Raw genomic sequence first — 15,489 nt, 5'->3', positions numbered from 1 at the left:
TTGCGAGTCCATGCTCGTCATGCAACTGGGGACCCTCGACAAACAAACACACCCCTAGTTGCGAGTCGATGGTCGGTTTGCAACTGGGGACCCTCGACAAACACACACACACCCCTAGTTGCGAGTCGATGGTCGGCTTGCAACTGGGGACCCTCGACAAACACACACGCCCCTATTTGCGAGTTGATGTTCGACATGCAACTGGGGACCCTCGACGAACACACCCCCTAGTTGGAGTCGATGGTTGACATGCAATTGGGGACCCTCGACAAACACACACACCCTTAGTTGCGAGTCGATGGTCGACATGCAACTGGGGAGCCTCGACAAACACAGACTCACCTAGTTGCGAGTCGGTGATCTTCTTGCAACTGGGGAACCTCGACAAACACACACATCCCTAGTTGCGAGTCGATAGTCTGCTTGCAACTGGAGACCCTCGACAAACACACACACACACACCCTTAGTTGCGAGCCGATGATCGACATGCAACTGGGGACCCATGACAAAACACACACACCACCTAGTTGCGAGTCGATGATTGGCACATAACTGGGGACCCTCGACAAACACACACACCCCTAGATGTGAGTCCATGATCGTCATGCAATTGGGGACCCTCAACAAACACAAACACCCCCTAGTTGCGAGTTAATGGTCGGCTTGCAACTGGGGACCCTCAACAAACACACACACACACACACACATACCCTTAGTTGCGAGTCGATGATCGACATGCAACTGGGGACCCACGACAAAACACACACACACCCCCTAGTTGCGAGTCGATGGCCGTCATGCAAATGGGGACCCTCGACAAACACCGTTAGTTGTGAGTCGATGGTCAGCTGGCAACTAGGGGCCATAATAAAACACACCCCTAGTTGCGAGCCGATGCTCGGCATATAAATAGGGACCCCCGACAAACACACACACACACACACCTAGTTGCGAGTCGATGGGCGACATGCAACTGGGGACCGCGATGAAAACACACAGACACCGCCCCAGTTGTGAGTCGATGCTCGGCATGCAACTAGGGACCCTCGGCAAACAGACACACACACACACACACACACACACACACACCTAGTTGCGAGTCAATGGTTGACATGCAACTAGGGTCCCTCAAGAAACACAAATACACCCCTAGTTGCGAGTCGATGGTTGAAATGCAACGAGGGACCCTCGACAAACACACACTCCCTAGTTGCGACTCGATGCTTGGCATGCAACTGGGAACCCTCGACACACACACACACACACACACACACACACACACACCCCTAGTTGCGAGTCAATGGTTGACAAGCAACTGGGGACCCTCGACAAATACACACACCCCAAGTTGTGAGTCGATGGTTGACATGCAACTGGGGGCCACCATAGAAACATACACACACACTTAGTTGCAAGTTGATGGTTGACATGCAACTGGGGACCACGACAAACACACAAAAGCACCCTTAGTTGTGGGTCGATGGTTGGCTTGCAACTTGGGGCCCCAACAAACACACACACACACCCTTAGTTGCGAGGCGATGGTTGACATGCAACTCTTGACCCTCGAAACACACACACACACACACACACACACACACACCCTTAGTTGCGAGGCGATGGTTGACATGCAACTCTTGACCCTCGACACACACACACACACACACACACACACACACACCTAGTTGCGAGTCGATGGTTGACATGCAACTGGACCCGTAGAAACACACTCCCCTCCCCCTTCCCCTTCACAAGTTCCGAGTCAATGTTTTGGCTTGCAACTGGGAGCCCTCGACAAACACACATTAAGAATGCCCCCTCCCCCAGTTGCGAGTCGATGGTTGACCTGCAACTGGGGGCTCTCGACAAACACACACATCCTTAGTCGCGAGTCGATGGGTGACATGCAACTGGGGATCGCAACAAATACACACACCCCTAGTTGCGAGTCGATGGTCGGCTTGCAAATGGGGACCCTCGACGAACACACACACCCCTATTTGCGAATCGATGTTCGACATGCAACTGGAGACCCTCGACGACAGCCCCCTAGTTGCGAGTCGATGGTTGACATGTAATTGGGGACCCTCGACAAACACACACACCCTTAGTTGCGAGTCGATGGTCGACATGCAACTGGGAGCCTCGACAGACACAGATTCACCTAGTTGCGAGTCGGTGATCTTCTTGCAACTGGGGAACCTCGACAAACACACACACCCCTAGTTGCGAGTCGATAGTATGCTTGCAACTGGGGACCCTCGACAAACACACACACACACACACACACACACCTTTAGTTGCGAGCCGATGGTCGACATGCAACTTGGGACCCATGATAAAACACACACACCACCTAGTTGCGACTCGATGATCGGCATACAATTGGGGACCCCCGACAAACACACACACCCCTAGATGCGAGTCCATGGTCGTCATGCAATTGGGGACCCTCGACAAACACAAACACTCCCTAGTTGCGAGTTAATGGTCGGCTTGCAACTGGAGACCCTCAACACACACACACACACACACACATATCCTTAGTTGCGAGTCAATGGTCGACATGTAACCGGGGACCCACGACAAAACACACACCCCCCTAGTTGCGAGTCGGTGGGCGTCATGCAAATGGGGACCCTCGACAAACACCGTTAGTTGTGAGGCAATGGTCGGCTGGCAACTAGGGGCCACGATAAAACACACCCCCTAGTTGCGAGTCGATGCTCAGCATGCAACTAGCAACCCTCAACAAACACACACACCCCCTAGTTGCGAGTCGATGGGCGACATGCAACTGGGGACCGCGATGAACACACACAGACACCGCCCTAGTTACGAGTCGATGCTCGGCATGCAACTAGGGACCCTCGGCAAACACACACACACAGTTGCGAGTCGATGGTTGACATGCAACTAGGGTCCCTCAAGAAACACATATACACCCATAGTTGTGAGTTAATGGTTGCAATGCAACTAGGGACCCTCGACAAACACACACTCCCTAGTTGCGAGTCGATGCTTGGCATGCAATTTGGGACCCTCCACACACACACACATACACACACCCCTAGTTGCGAGTCGATGGTTGACAAGCAACTGGGGACCCTCGACAAACACGCACACCCAAGTTGTGAGTCGATGGTTGACATGCAACTGGGGGCCACCATAGAAACACACACACACATACACACTTAGTTGCGAGTTGATCGTTGACATGCAACTGGGGCCCACGACAAACACAGAAAAGCACCCTTAGTTGCGGGTCGATGGTCGGCTTGCAACTGGGGGGGGGGCAACAAACGCATACACACACACACACCCTTAGTTGCGAGGCGATGATTGACATGCAACTGTTGACCCTCGACAAACACACACACCCCTAGTTGCGAGTCGATGGTTGACATGCAACTGGACCCGTAGAAACACAATCCCCTCCCCTCCCCCTTCACAAGTTTCGAGTCAATGTTTGGCTTGCAACTGGTAGCCCTCGACAAACACACATTGAGAATGCCCCCCTCCCACCCAGTTGCGAGTAGATGGTTGACCTGCAACTGGGGGCTCTCGACAAACACACACATCCTTAGTTGCGAGTCGATGGGTGACATGCAACTGGGGATTGCGACAAACACACACACACACACACCCCTAGTTGCGAGTCGATGGTCGGCTTGCAACTGGGGACCCTCGACAAACACACACACCCCTATTTGCGAGTCGATGTTCGACATGCAACTGGGGACCCGCGACGAACACACCCTCTAGTTGTGAGTCGATGGTTGACATGCAATTGGGGACCCTCGACAAACACACACACCCTTAGTTGCGAGTCGATGATCGACATGCAACTGGGGAGCCTAAACAAACACAGACTCACCTAGTTGTGAGTCGGTGATCTTCTTGCAACTGGGAACCTCGACAAACACACACCCCTAGATGCGAGTCGATAGTCTGCTTGCAACTGGGGACCCTTGACAAACACACACACACAAACCCTTAGTTGGGAGCCAATGGTCGACATGCAACTGGGACCCATGAAAAAACACACACACACACCACCTAGTTGCGAGTCGATGATCGGCATACAACTAGGGACCCTCGACAAACACACACACCCCTAGATGCGAGTCCATGGTCGTCATGCAATTGGGGACCCTCGACAAACACAAACACCCCCTAGTTGCGAGTTAATGGTCGGCTTGCAACTGGGACCCTCAACAAACACACACACACACACACACATACCCTTAGTTGTGAGTCGATGGACGGCATGCAACTGGGGACCCACGACAAAACACACACACTCCTAGTTGCGAGTCGATGGCCATCATGCAAATGGGGACCCTCGACAAACACTGTCAGTTGTGAGTCGATGGTCGGCTGGCAACTAGGGGCCACGATAAAACACACCCCCTAGTTGCGAGTCGATGCTCTGCATGCAACTAGGGACCCTCGACAAACACACACACACACACCCCTAGTTGCGAGTCGATGGGCGACATGCAACTGGGGACCGCGATGAACACACATAGACACCGCCCCACTTGCGAGTCGATGCTCGGCATGCAACTAGGGACCCTCGGAAAACACACACACACACACACACCTAGTTGTGAGTCGATGGTTGACATGCAACTAGGGTCCCTCAAGAAACACACATACACCCCTAGTTGTGAGTCGATGGTTGAAATGCAACTAGGGACCCTCGACAAACACACACGCCCTAGTTGCGAGTCGATGCTTGGCATGCAACCGGGGACCCTGGACACACACACACACACACACACACACACACACACACCCCTAGTTGCGAGTCAATGGTTGACAAGCAACTTGGGACCCTCGACAAACACACAGACCCCAAGTTGTGAGTTGACGGTTGACATACAACTGGGGGCCACCATAGAAACACACACACACACACATAGTTGCAAGTTAATGGTTGACATGCAACTAGGGACCACGACAAACACAAAAAGCACCCTTAGTTGCGAGTCGATGGTCGGCTTGCACTTAGGGGGCCCCAACACACACACACACACACACACACCTAGTTGTGAGTCGATGGTTGACATGCAACTGGACCCGTAGAAACACACTCCCCTCCCCCTTCACAAGTTCCGAGTCAATGCTTGGCTTGCAACTGGGAGCCCTCGACAAACACACATTGAGAATGCCCCGTTCCCCCCCAGTTGCGAGTCGATGATTGACCTGCAACTGGGGGCTCTCGACAAACACGCACATCCTTAGTCGTGAGTCAATGGGTGACATGCAACTGGGGATCGCGACAAACACACACAGACACCGCCCCCCAGTTGTGGGTTGATGGTACACCTTCAGTTGCGAGTCGATTGTAGACTTGTTACTAGGGCGATCAACAAACACACATACACCACCCCCCTCCTTCTGTAGTTGCGAGTCGATGTTTTTCTTCAGATTTCGAAACAAAAATAAACGAAAAAATGGAAGGGGAACGGGACAACAGGGGGAGGGAACAGGCGAAAGGAGAGTGACAGACTCGATGGAGACTGTCGTATCGATCTAATGTACTCTGGGACTAGACTCTTCGTATTCTAAAAAAGGCCCATATCAAACCAAGGCGATGGAGGCCCAACAAAAAAAAACAAAAAAATAGTCGCGCTCCGTTGTAGGCCTCCCAGCCTGACAAGACGATACAATGGGACACGGATCGATCGCGACGCTGCGATCGCTCGAGCATGAAAATCAAAGCACAAATAGATCGGACGGCTGGACATAAAACTGATGTCGCCAAAAATAATCGAATTTAAAAAATCATAAATTACAAACAAATAAATTTAATAGATAAAGGAGAAAAAAGAAAGCGAAAAATAACGCAGCCCGGCTCATTCAATTCTGCCCGTACAAAAAGGCCTAGGCGCAGACAAAAAAAGAAACAAAAATGACAGCGCATACCAGTGTATATAACAAAAAATAAAAGCTGAGATCCTGTACAGGAAAAGGGAAAGGCCGATGAGTGCGACACGGGCCTTAGCGACAACAAAAAGCAACAGTTCACGTCAAAGAAAACGACAACAGTTTGCACAAATCCGAATCTTAAAGCCAATAATCATATGGTGGACAACATAGACGTGACATCCTTAAAAAACATCTAAATGTGAGTTAGTCATTCTAAAAAGCTTTTAGTAACATCATTTATTTTCTTATGCTCGAAAAAATCATGGCTACCAAATATTCTTCTACCTCAATTTCCCAATTAATATATGAATCGGAGTCATATTTACCCTCAAAATTTGGCAAAGAGGTAATCTGAGGATGTGTGTTTCTACCATGATGTACATCGTGTGACGTTCGCCGTACTTTCTGTGGTGGGAAAGAGTGTTCTGTATCAATATATAGTAAATTATCTCCCCCACAGTAGAGGCAACCCAACTGTTCGACCGTTCTACAAGCTGCCATGGTTAGTACCACACAAAAAGAAAATCACAAGTATAATGTTCCTATAGTACTACTCAAAGGTGGTGGGAAAAATTCTCTCAACACTCTAGCAATTACCAAGCTCTTACCGGTTCTTACTGTGCTGCAGTGGTTGTCGGCCTTTGGCGCTGTCAAAAGTTACCAAACGTTGGATATAGCGATTGCCAAGTCGACTGACCAAGATACAATATAGGAAGTGGAGCTTGGTTAAGGTTTCCTCAACTCACAATATCAGTGGCACAATTTAGCAAAAAAGTAATGCAAGTTGAATCATTGCTCAAACTCCTAACTAGTGATGGCAGTCGACTAGTAAGAGATAAAATAATCTAAGCCCAGATACTGAATCGAGCAAGTAAAAACCGATGAAAATATAATAGCTCTATGTAGCTAGATATAAGTGATGAATAAACGCAGTGTATGGCAACCAAGAGCAGAAGATGGGCAGCAATTACCATGTATATGCAAAAAGTAAAAGTTTTGAACAGCAGGAGATATTCCAAAAGTTGTGAACCGGCCGGCACTGTGCAAATATTTCTTCTCTGTTTCCTTTTGCTCCCTTTTCTCTCTTTTTTTTCCCCTCTTTTTTTTTTCTTTTTTTTCTCTTTTTTTCCCACTGGCCGGTTATTAAAGATCATATGAGCTTTTACGGGAAGCAAAACACAAAACAACACAATAACGATTGAAGAACACCAAGAAAGATCACATCAAATATCGGTGTTGTATAGTTGGCTAAAATTCGATCGAGCAAGATAAAAGAATGATTAACAAAGATAACCGAGCTAAATGATGATGCTGGAATTGCTAAATAGTGATCGAGAAAGAACACTAAGAAAGATCACACAATAACGACGACGTGTGTATCAGCTCTGCGACAGCCGTCTTGCTCTGGCCAGGCGGCAAGGATAGCAGGCCAAGCTCTCCTCGTACACCATCGGAACCAGCGCCGCCGCTCCATCCTCCATCGCCTCCAGCGAGCGCAGGTCCTGAACCGTCTGCTCGGCCGGATCATACAGCCCGATCCTCCTCCCGGCGCTCAGCAGGACCCTCCCGTCGTCCGGGTCCACGGCCAGCGGCACCACGTCGTTCGTCCCGAGGTCGTACCCCGGCGGCGCTCCGTCCAGCCGTATCACGCACGCCCTGCCCCAGCCGCCGACGCCGCGCTCCAGCCTCCACACGTCCAAGCTGTTCGCCGCCGGGTCCGCGAGGACGGCATGCAGCGCTCCCCCGAGCTCCGCCACGGACGCGCGGCAAGGGCTCGTGCCGCTCCACGCCGCGATGATCGGAGGGCAGGGCACGACGTCGAACGCCCTGGTGGCCACGTCGAACGACACGACGGCCCGCTCGCGGCTCCGGCCCAGCCGCGGGTCGCTCATCCAGTACAGCGCCCCGCCGACGCGGGCCGGCGGCGCGTCGTCCGCCATGGGCAGGGGCGGCGGCGCCAGCACGTAGTCCCGGGAGTGGTGCCCGTAGTCGCCGCACCGCCGCATCGCGCTCACCGCGAAGTAATGGCGGGAGCTGAAGTCCCTGGTGCGGTACACGATCTCCACCAGCGCGTGCTGGCGCGACAGCGGGTCGAAGGTCAGGCCGACGCTCCTGCCGGCGACCTCCTCGTACATCCTCGGGATTCTGGTATTGGGGTAGGATTTGTGGAAGCCGGTGGCCGGGTTGTAGAGGTAGTCGCGCGTCGCCGTGCTCACCAGGTTCATCCCGTGGCAGGGCTTGGAGCAGACCACCTTCTCGTCGAGCAACGCGCCGCCATGGCCAGAAGCCGCCGGAGCTTCTCCGGCTCCGAGCCATGGATCGAAGGGGGCGAAGCTGAAGGCCGACTGCCCGCCGGCGCCCTTGCCGACGAGCATGAGCTTCGGCCTTTTGCCCATGTTCCTGTATTCAGAGTACGCCTGGAAGAAGCTCTCGCTCTCGATCAGCCCGAGCCACTGCTTGCAGACCACCTTGTACTGCACCACCGATTTCGCCGGGAGGCGGAGCAGGATCTCTCTCGCCGCCTTCGCCGGAGCAGACGACAGCGCCATCTCCTCCTCCGTCTTGTGCACCGGTGCAATCATGCCCTCTTCGTATAGGCTGAACCTCGAAAGAGGTGGCTTGTCATATCCGTTGCACGACGTGTTCGTCTCCATGACTGAAAGGATGGTCTCCAGAGCTTGGGAGCCGAGGTCGTAGGTGAGCACCTTCTTCTCGAACTTCTCGAGCACCTTGTGCATGCAGGTGGTGATGACCATCTTCTTCTTCTCCCCTGGCCCGCCGCCATTGCCGACGGAGCCGATGACTCTCACGGTCTGCGGATCGCGTAGCTCTCTCCTCGCGGGATGCGATGATAGGTCGATCCAATGGTCGAGGGACCACTCGCCGGAGGTGTAGTCCAGCAGCCGCCAGATCTCGAGAGCGCTGTTGTAAGGGTCGCCGCGGAGGTCCCGGACCAGGCACAGCTGGCCGTCCATCGCCGTCAGGTGCCCCGCCGGCGCCTCGGGACGGGGCATGCCGACTATACCCCCGGGAAACGGGAGGTGGTGATCCGGCCGAACATCTGGTGGCGGGAAGTAAGGCTCCCGGACGCATCCGAAGGTCTCGTCGGCGACGGAGAAGAGCACGATGGCGCACCTCGGCCTTGTGAAGACGTTGTGAGGCTCGATCAACCAGTGCAGGAACCCCCCGGCGAACACGGGCGTCAGCCTCTGCTCGTTCGCGTTCGCAACGGCGGAGGCCGCGGCCCTGCGCAGCCCGAAGGGCACCCCTCCGGAGGCAGGCGGCCTCCAGCAGCGGTTACCACCGCCTGCTCCAGGTGTGTACACCTCGCACCTGATCGTGTCCTGCTGCGGCCCGCGGGGAGGGTACGCCCTTCTGACCAGCCGCACCACCTTGTGCTCCCGCGTCCGGGCGTCGAACCCCAGCCCGGTGCTGCAGCTGCGCCAGTGCGCCGGCGCCGCCTCGTCCGACGGCGGCAGGCGCGTGACGGCCCGCGTGGCCGCGTTGCAGACGTAGTAGGCCCTCGCGATGGCGTTGTACAGGAGGGTGAGGCCGTGGCACGGCGCGGGCGTGAGCACCTCCACGCGGTTGCCGCGGGCGTAGTCGAGGGTGAACAGCCGCTCGTCCGTAGGGCTCGTCGTCGAAAGCGGGCGCGCGTAAGCCGCCGTGGCGTCGAACCCCGCGGTGGGGGAGAAGTGCAGCAGCTTGGGCGCCGGCGACGCCGCCCTGGCGATCGCACGGTAGAGGGCGCAGAACTCGTCCGAGGAGAGCAGCGCGGCCCAGGAGCGGCAGACGGCGCGGCACCTGGCCACGGACTTGACGGGGAGCCGCAGCAGCACCTCCGTCATGCTGTCCTCCGCAACCGTGGACCTGACACCGGGCACGATGACGGCCGCCTTCGTACGCTTGCTGTCCGGCATGGCGGCGTTACTCATCGTGATGTGACCCTGCGATCTTGAATAAGGCGGATCCGATCGTTCGCATCAAGAAAAGGAATCGATGAAAGAACGCGAGGGCCTGCTTAATTACCAAGGAGAGTGAAGGAACCGATCGCGTCCGGGAAGATCTTCACTGCGGGCAGGTCGAGGCGAGTCCGGCCTCCGGCGGCGATCTTTACCGAGCGAAACGGGTAACACAACACACGGGAGCGACAGAAAAGAGAAGACAAGAGCAGGACAAGAATACAGGCGGCAAATCGTAGCAAATTGAATTGAAGGGGGTGGGGATGTTGCCATACCGACGAGACGAAGCAGAGGGTGGATCTTCTTCGGGCGTGTGTTCGATCTTCGGCTGAAGGCGGCGGGCTTGATCTCTTCCTCGCGGGATTTTCTCCGGGGAAGGAGAGGGGCGTTATTTATTGGACGTCCTGATCTGCCACGTCGAGACTAAACCCTAGTGTGTTTTTTTCTGTGAATGACTAAACCCTAGTTAGATCCCTAGAGTCCGTAACAAGAGCTCGGTATTTCTAGACAAAAGAAAAGTCTAGGAATGAATAATCTAAGGGAGCCGCTACGCGTCCGCCGGCGGATGTATTAGAAACATCCGCCGCATGGAGCTTCGTTGGATCAGCGCTCTGACAGCTGTCAGATCTAACCACCACGCCCGTGACCACCTGCTTACTTCCTGGAATAACCGCTCAGTTTCGAAAACAAATTCCCCTGTCCGACATCCTGATATAGCTGCGCCCAGCGCGGCGCCAGCCCCCACCACCGCAAAATCGCTCCCGCCGGCGTCGGGGAAACTAGTCCTTGCCGTGCTCGCCGGAGTTGTTGCTCCTCCTCCGTCTCAGCCCCGCGACCAGCTGCTAGCTCCAACCGAGCATGACGGCGACGACCCTTATTGCAAGAAAAAGATTGGCCGCGCGGGACTGACTTGTGGCCAGCGTGTCCACTTGATCAGGATTGATCTGGCGGCTATGCAAGCGGCGGACGCTCGCGCATGCATCAACCGGCTGAAGGTAAGCTTTTCCCATAATCTAAAGAGATAATAAAAACTACGACATGACTCACGTATCTCCAACCCCCCAAACCAGACACCACGGACAGGGAACCGGTCCACGGACGCAGATGCGGAAGCCGGCCATTCAACGCTATCCGTCAGTATGGTCAATTTTGAAATTCAAATCCATTCGATCACATAGCACGCACCGGATCACAACCAGAAAGGGATAAGTATGCGTAGTTTTTACATGCCCGATCACAAAAGAATATCAATCCGGCAGTCCGTACAAACAATTGGATTTTTGGACCTGCCAGGCATGCAATCCGAGTCTCCATGCTCAATTTGTCGTCGCCGCCTCTGCCTCCTTCTCCGCCGTCTCGGCCAACTCCTTCTTCGCCGTCGCCTTCTCCTCTGCCGCCTTGTCCCCGCCGCCAACTCTTCCTTCTGCTGCTTCAACTCTTGAAACGGACGGCTTGCACCATCCTACTTGCGTCGTCATCTAAACCGTCAATCTGCAAGGTCCCCTCCAAAGCTTCAAGCATGGCCTATTTGGAGGCGTAGTAGTATGAAGCTTTATAATGCTCCGGCCATGGTGGTATCTGCACGGTTCGGCAACGTCAGCAGGGCCGCACATCCCAGGCTCCGGCCCCCACCACGTCCTCCACCTCCACGTCCACCACCACTCCACCTTCGCCTCCGTCGGCCTTCTGCTTCTTGAGCGGTGTCGTCTTTGCTTTCGTTTTGAGGCAACAATTTCACCTATCTCCGAGTTGATCTTCCGGACGAGCGTGATCGTAGGATCCTGCACCACCGCCATCTCCGGCAGCTTCTCCTGTGGGTCCAAGCATCAGCGGCTGCGAAAAAAGGCGGGAATTGGATGAAGAGTGGCGGGATGAAAGAGGAGAGTGGGGGATTTTGCCGCAGAAACAATGCGGCCATCTACAAGCGCAGGCTCCGCCTTAGTTTTGGATGGGTTACTGGGTGTCGGATTCTACATGGCTTGTGTCCGGACTCCCGCAAAATCCCCCCTCATTTGGTTCTGGTTTGTGAAAAGATTATGGTTTGGACCGCTCAGTGGACCAATGAAGTTTGTCATTGGATGGCTTGTTGCGTCCAAATAGCTGCGTCCGAACGGATATGAGTGTTCTAGGGGTCGGCTTTGGAGATGCCCTGAGGCCTTGCTTAAAGTTTGACATTCTCATAGCAGATGGAGGACTAGGGGCACCCGTCACTTCCCTGCAAAATGTTTGGACCGTGACTGAAAACATCCAATCGTGACTTGAAATCACTCTTGAGAAAAAAAAAGGTTTACATCCCCTTCAAGTTGATGCGGCTATCTAGTGTGATTTGTGTACTTGCTACTTGTGTAATGACGATGGCCACACATTAAGGCATCTCCAACGCGCGGACTCTCAAGTCGCCCGCATCCATCTGCACGCTTCGTACATATTTTGTCATCTAATGTGTGTCTGTATTTGTCCAAGGACTGTTCTCGATGTATTTTTTCCATAAACCGGAAGCAAACAAGAGGAGGGGGTTTGTGGCAGTTTACAATGTTCCAGCTTCGCATTTATCGTCGGCATGAAGCGAATCGACAAACAAATTAATACGTACTATCCAGGAATTCTGAACTGTGACAGCAAATGAAAGAGGGCTAGAAAGCCGCGCAAGGAGAGGAGCAGCAGCCAACGCTGGAGCAGACTTTGCCAAACAAAGCAGTTCAGCGTCAGGAACACAAAATGCATTTCTTGCTTCCAAGATGAAGTCCCAGCCCAACTGCAAATAGTTGATGCAAACCGGAGACATCATGCAACATTCCGAATGTGCAAGAAATTAACCACATCCCACGCGAACCATGCCATTGGGCAAGGGGCAAAAAACAATGACTTTTAGCACCACAGTTACTTTCAGCATTAGAAAACAAAATGCATTTCTTGCTTCCAAGACAAAGCCCAGGTGGAAGTGGAAGTGCAAATAGTTGATGCAAACTAGAGACATCATGCAACATTCAGAATGTCCAAGTAACCACAAATCATGCCATTGGGCAAGGGGGGCAAAAAACTAATGACTGACATGACTTTTAGCACCACAAGGTGAGTGATACCAACACTCAGAAGCATATCAATTCGTGCGGCTTCATAAATGATACAACGGTTTAATGGATACACTTGACACTCAAGGGCACAAAACAGTGTATGTGCTTTCTCATCAAGCTGGTTTCAGCAGGACCAGCATCATGAATATATAGCATGCTTAACTGCCGTAAGGTTCCAAGATAATACAAACTTAAACGAGCTGAATACAAATTGGTTTCAACAGAACTAACATATATTATTATGAACAGCATGCTTAACTGCGATATAAGGAGATAATACAAACAACACCCTCTGTCCCATAATATAAGAACGTTTTTGACACTAGACTAATGTCAAAAACGTTTTTATATTATGGGACGGCGGGAGTAACAGTTAGCAAAGCTCAAAAGTGGTATCTCCTTCCAAAGGGTGTGTCCTTTCAAAGGGATCAACTCGGCCCAAATCATGGACATTAAACTTCATATGGTAATTATAGCACCAATCGGTAGTAAAACGAATCCGAGCACCTCTTGAGGCCCTACTATCCACCTGAAGCTTCTTATGATGTTGTGCAAAAAAATCCTCGTTGAAATCTTCAACATTAACCTCAAAAGTCATTAATTCTAGCACGCGAGCGTTTAGTACAAAAAATGTGGCCAAGTCAACATGTGACTTAATTCCCCGATAATAGTTCCATACAATAGTCTTCAGACGGATGTCAAGTGATCTTATAAGAGTCCGGTGTTTACGACGCCATAGGTTGCTAATCCCTGGTCCGCTTGACTGAAAATGAACAAAAAAAAAACCCAATCATTTCAGAACGGTAAATGAATCAAGGGAGCAGTCAATACTATGAACCATCATCACAGAAGAAGTATCACCTCAATGTACAACTTTTCCAAGCACGGAAAGCATCTCATCAAGTCAAGAACAGCATCAAGACTAAGAGAATGCATAAGAATAGCTAAAATCTTGACAGTGCGCACCGCCGTCGTCAGGCGATCGACACCCATTTGCTTCATGGAGCATGAAAGACGTCATTAGACCATCTATAAGTGCAGATAACGTGTAATTCAGCAGCACATTGAAAGCAAGTAGGAAGGGCACACTAACGAGATTGTAATACCATAATGAGTAGAAAGGCAGCCTATGACCTCCAGTTTAGGCGCGGAGATTACCGATATAAGATGGCACTCACATGAACCAAGTGTGAGCAAGCTTTCAAGACAAGGCAAGGGGCATTCTCGACGATGAGTTCCTTAAATTTGTTCTCTGTCCGATTGCTATGACCGCTCACACCAATGCTTCTAAGGCTAATGGAGTTGATTCTGACACAATGGAAACCGCCACTATTCTGAATAAGCAAGCACTCCAGACACTAGTAGAAAACAGGGCTTTGGTTCGGCCAGAAAAGAGCATTAATCCCGGTTGCATTACGAACCGGGACTAATGGACTAATGTGAGCATTAATCCCGGTTCGAGCGGCTAGGGCACCGTACAGGCATTAGTTCCGGTTCAAATGGGACCTTTAGTCCCGGTTGGTGCCACGAACCGGGACTAAAGGGTGCGATGCCCATTAGTACCGGTTCGTGGCACCAACCGGTACTAAAGGTTAGACCTTTAGTCCCGGTTCGAGCCACCAACCGGTACTAATGGGGTTTGAGGCATTAGTACCGGTTCATGGCACGAACCGGTACTAAAGGTCCCATTTCCCCCCCCCCCCCCCCCCCCCCGCGCCGTGGATCGCCTTTTCAGTTTTGTAAAAAGCAAAAGAAAATGATAAAAACTTCAAAAATTAAAATCCTTCCAGATGTAGTTATGTTACTACATGTACTAGTTAGGAAAATTTTAAAACTTAAATTTGGACATGTTTTGCAAAAAGTGTAGGGAAAATGTAAAACGGCTATAACTTTTGCATACGATGTCAGAAAAAAACGTATAATATATCAAAATGTTCAGCACGAAAATTCGCATCCGATTTTGACAGCCTACGGTCTATTTGCAAATTTTTAGAATCCTCAAATTCTAAAAGGAAAAAAAGTTATGCTCAAATTTCTGTTTTTTTTTGATTTTTTGTTAAATCTGGTCAAACTATGGTCAAACTACTTATTCAAGAAGTATTAGTGTTACTAAATAATTATTCAAGAATATTAGTGTTACTAAATAATTATTTCAGTTTTTTTGAATTTTCGTCAAATCTGGTCAAACTGTGGTCAAACTACTTATTCAAGAAATATTAGTGTTACTAAATAATTATTTCAGTTTTTTTGAATTTTGGTCAAATCTGGCCAAACTGTGGTCAAACTATGGTCAAACTACTTATTCAAGAAATATTAGTGTTACTAAATAATTATTGTTTTTTAGAACAATAGTTTCAAACTCAAACAGTGAAATGTGTGACTTCATGCTCAAGCTAAATTCCTGAGGGTTAATACGATTGACATCTTACTATTGTTGGAAAAACAACAAGTGCAGACTTGGAAACGAGGGAGAATAGAACCCCGGAAATTAAGCGTGCTCAGGCTGGAGTAGTGA

General features: G+C 51.4%; 1 protein-coding gene across 1 annotated transcript; it reads right to left on the bottom strand.

Annotated features, from left to right (window-relative positions):
* Window positions 1–7,175: 7,175 nt before the first annotated feature.
* Window positions 7,176–10,369, bottom strand: LOC123175448 (uncharacterized). The gene is made up of 2 exons (XM_044590209.1): window positions 9,968–10,369; window positions 7,176–9,885 (listed from the first exon to the last, which is right to left on the bottom strand). The coding sequence occupies exon 2, from the start codon at window positions 9,871–9,873 to the stop codon at window positions 7,318–7,320; it is 2,556 nt and encodes an 851-aa protein (XP_044446144.1). The 5' UTR covers window positions 9,874–9,885; window positions 9,968–10,369; the 3' UTR covers window positions 7,176–7,317.
* Between the last annotated feature and the right edge of the window lie 5,120 nt (window positions 10,370–15,489).

This window comes from Triticum aestivum, chromosome 1D (assembly GCF_018294505.1).
Source record: "Triticum aestivum cultivar Chinese Spring chromosome 1D, IWGSC CS RefSeq v2.1, whole genome shotgun sequence".
Classification (NCBI taxonomy): Eukaryota; Viridiplantae; Streptophyta; class Magnoliopsida; order Poales; family Poaceae; genus Triticum; species Triticum aestivum.
This window is presented reverse-complemented; position numbering and strand designations above follow the sequence as displayed.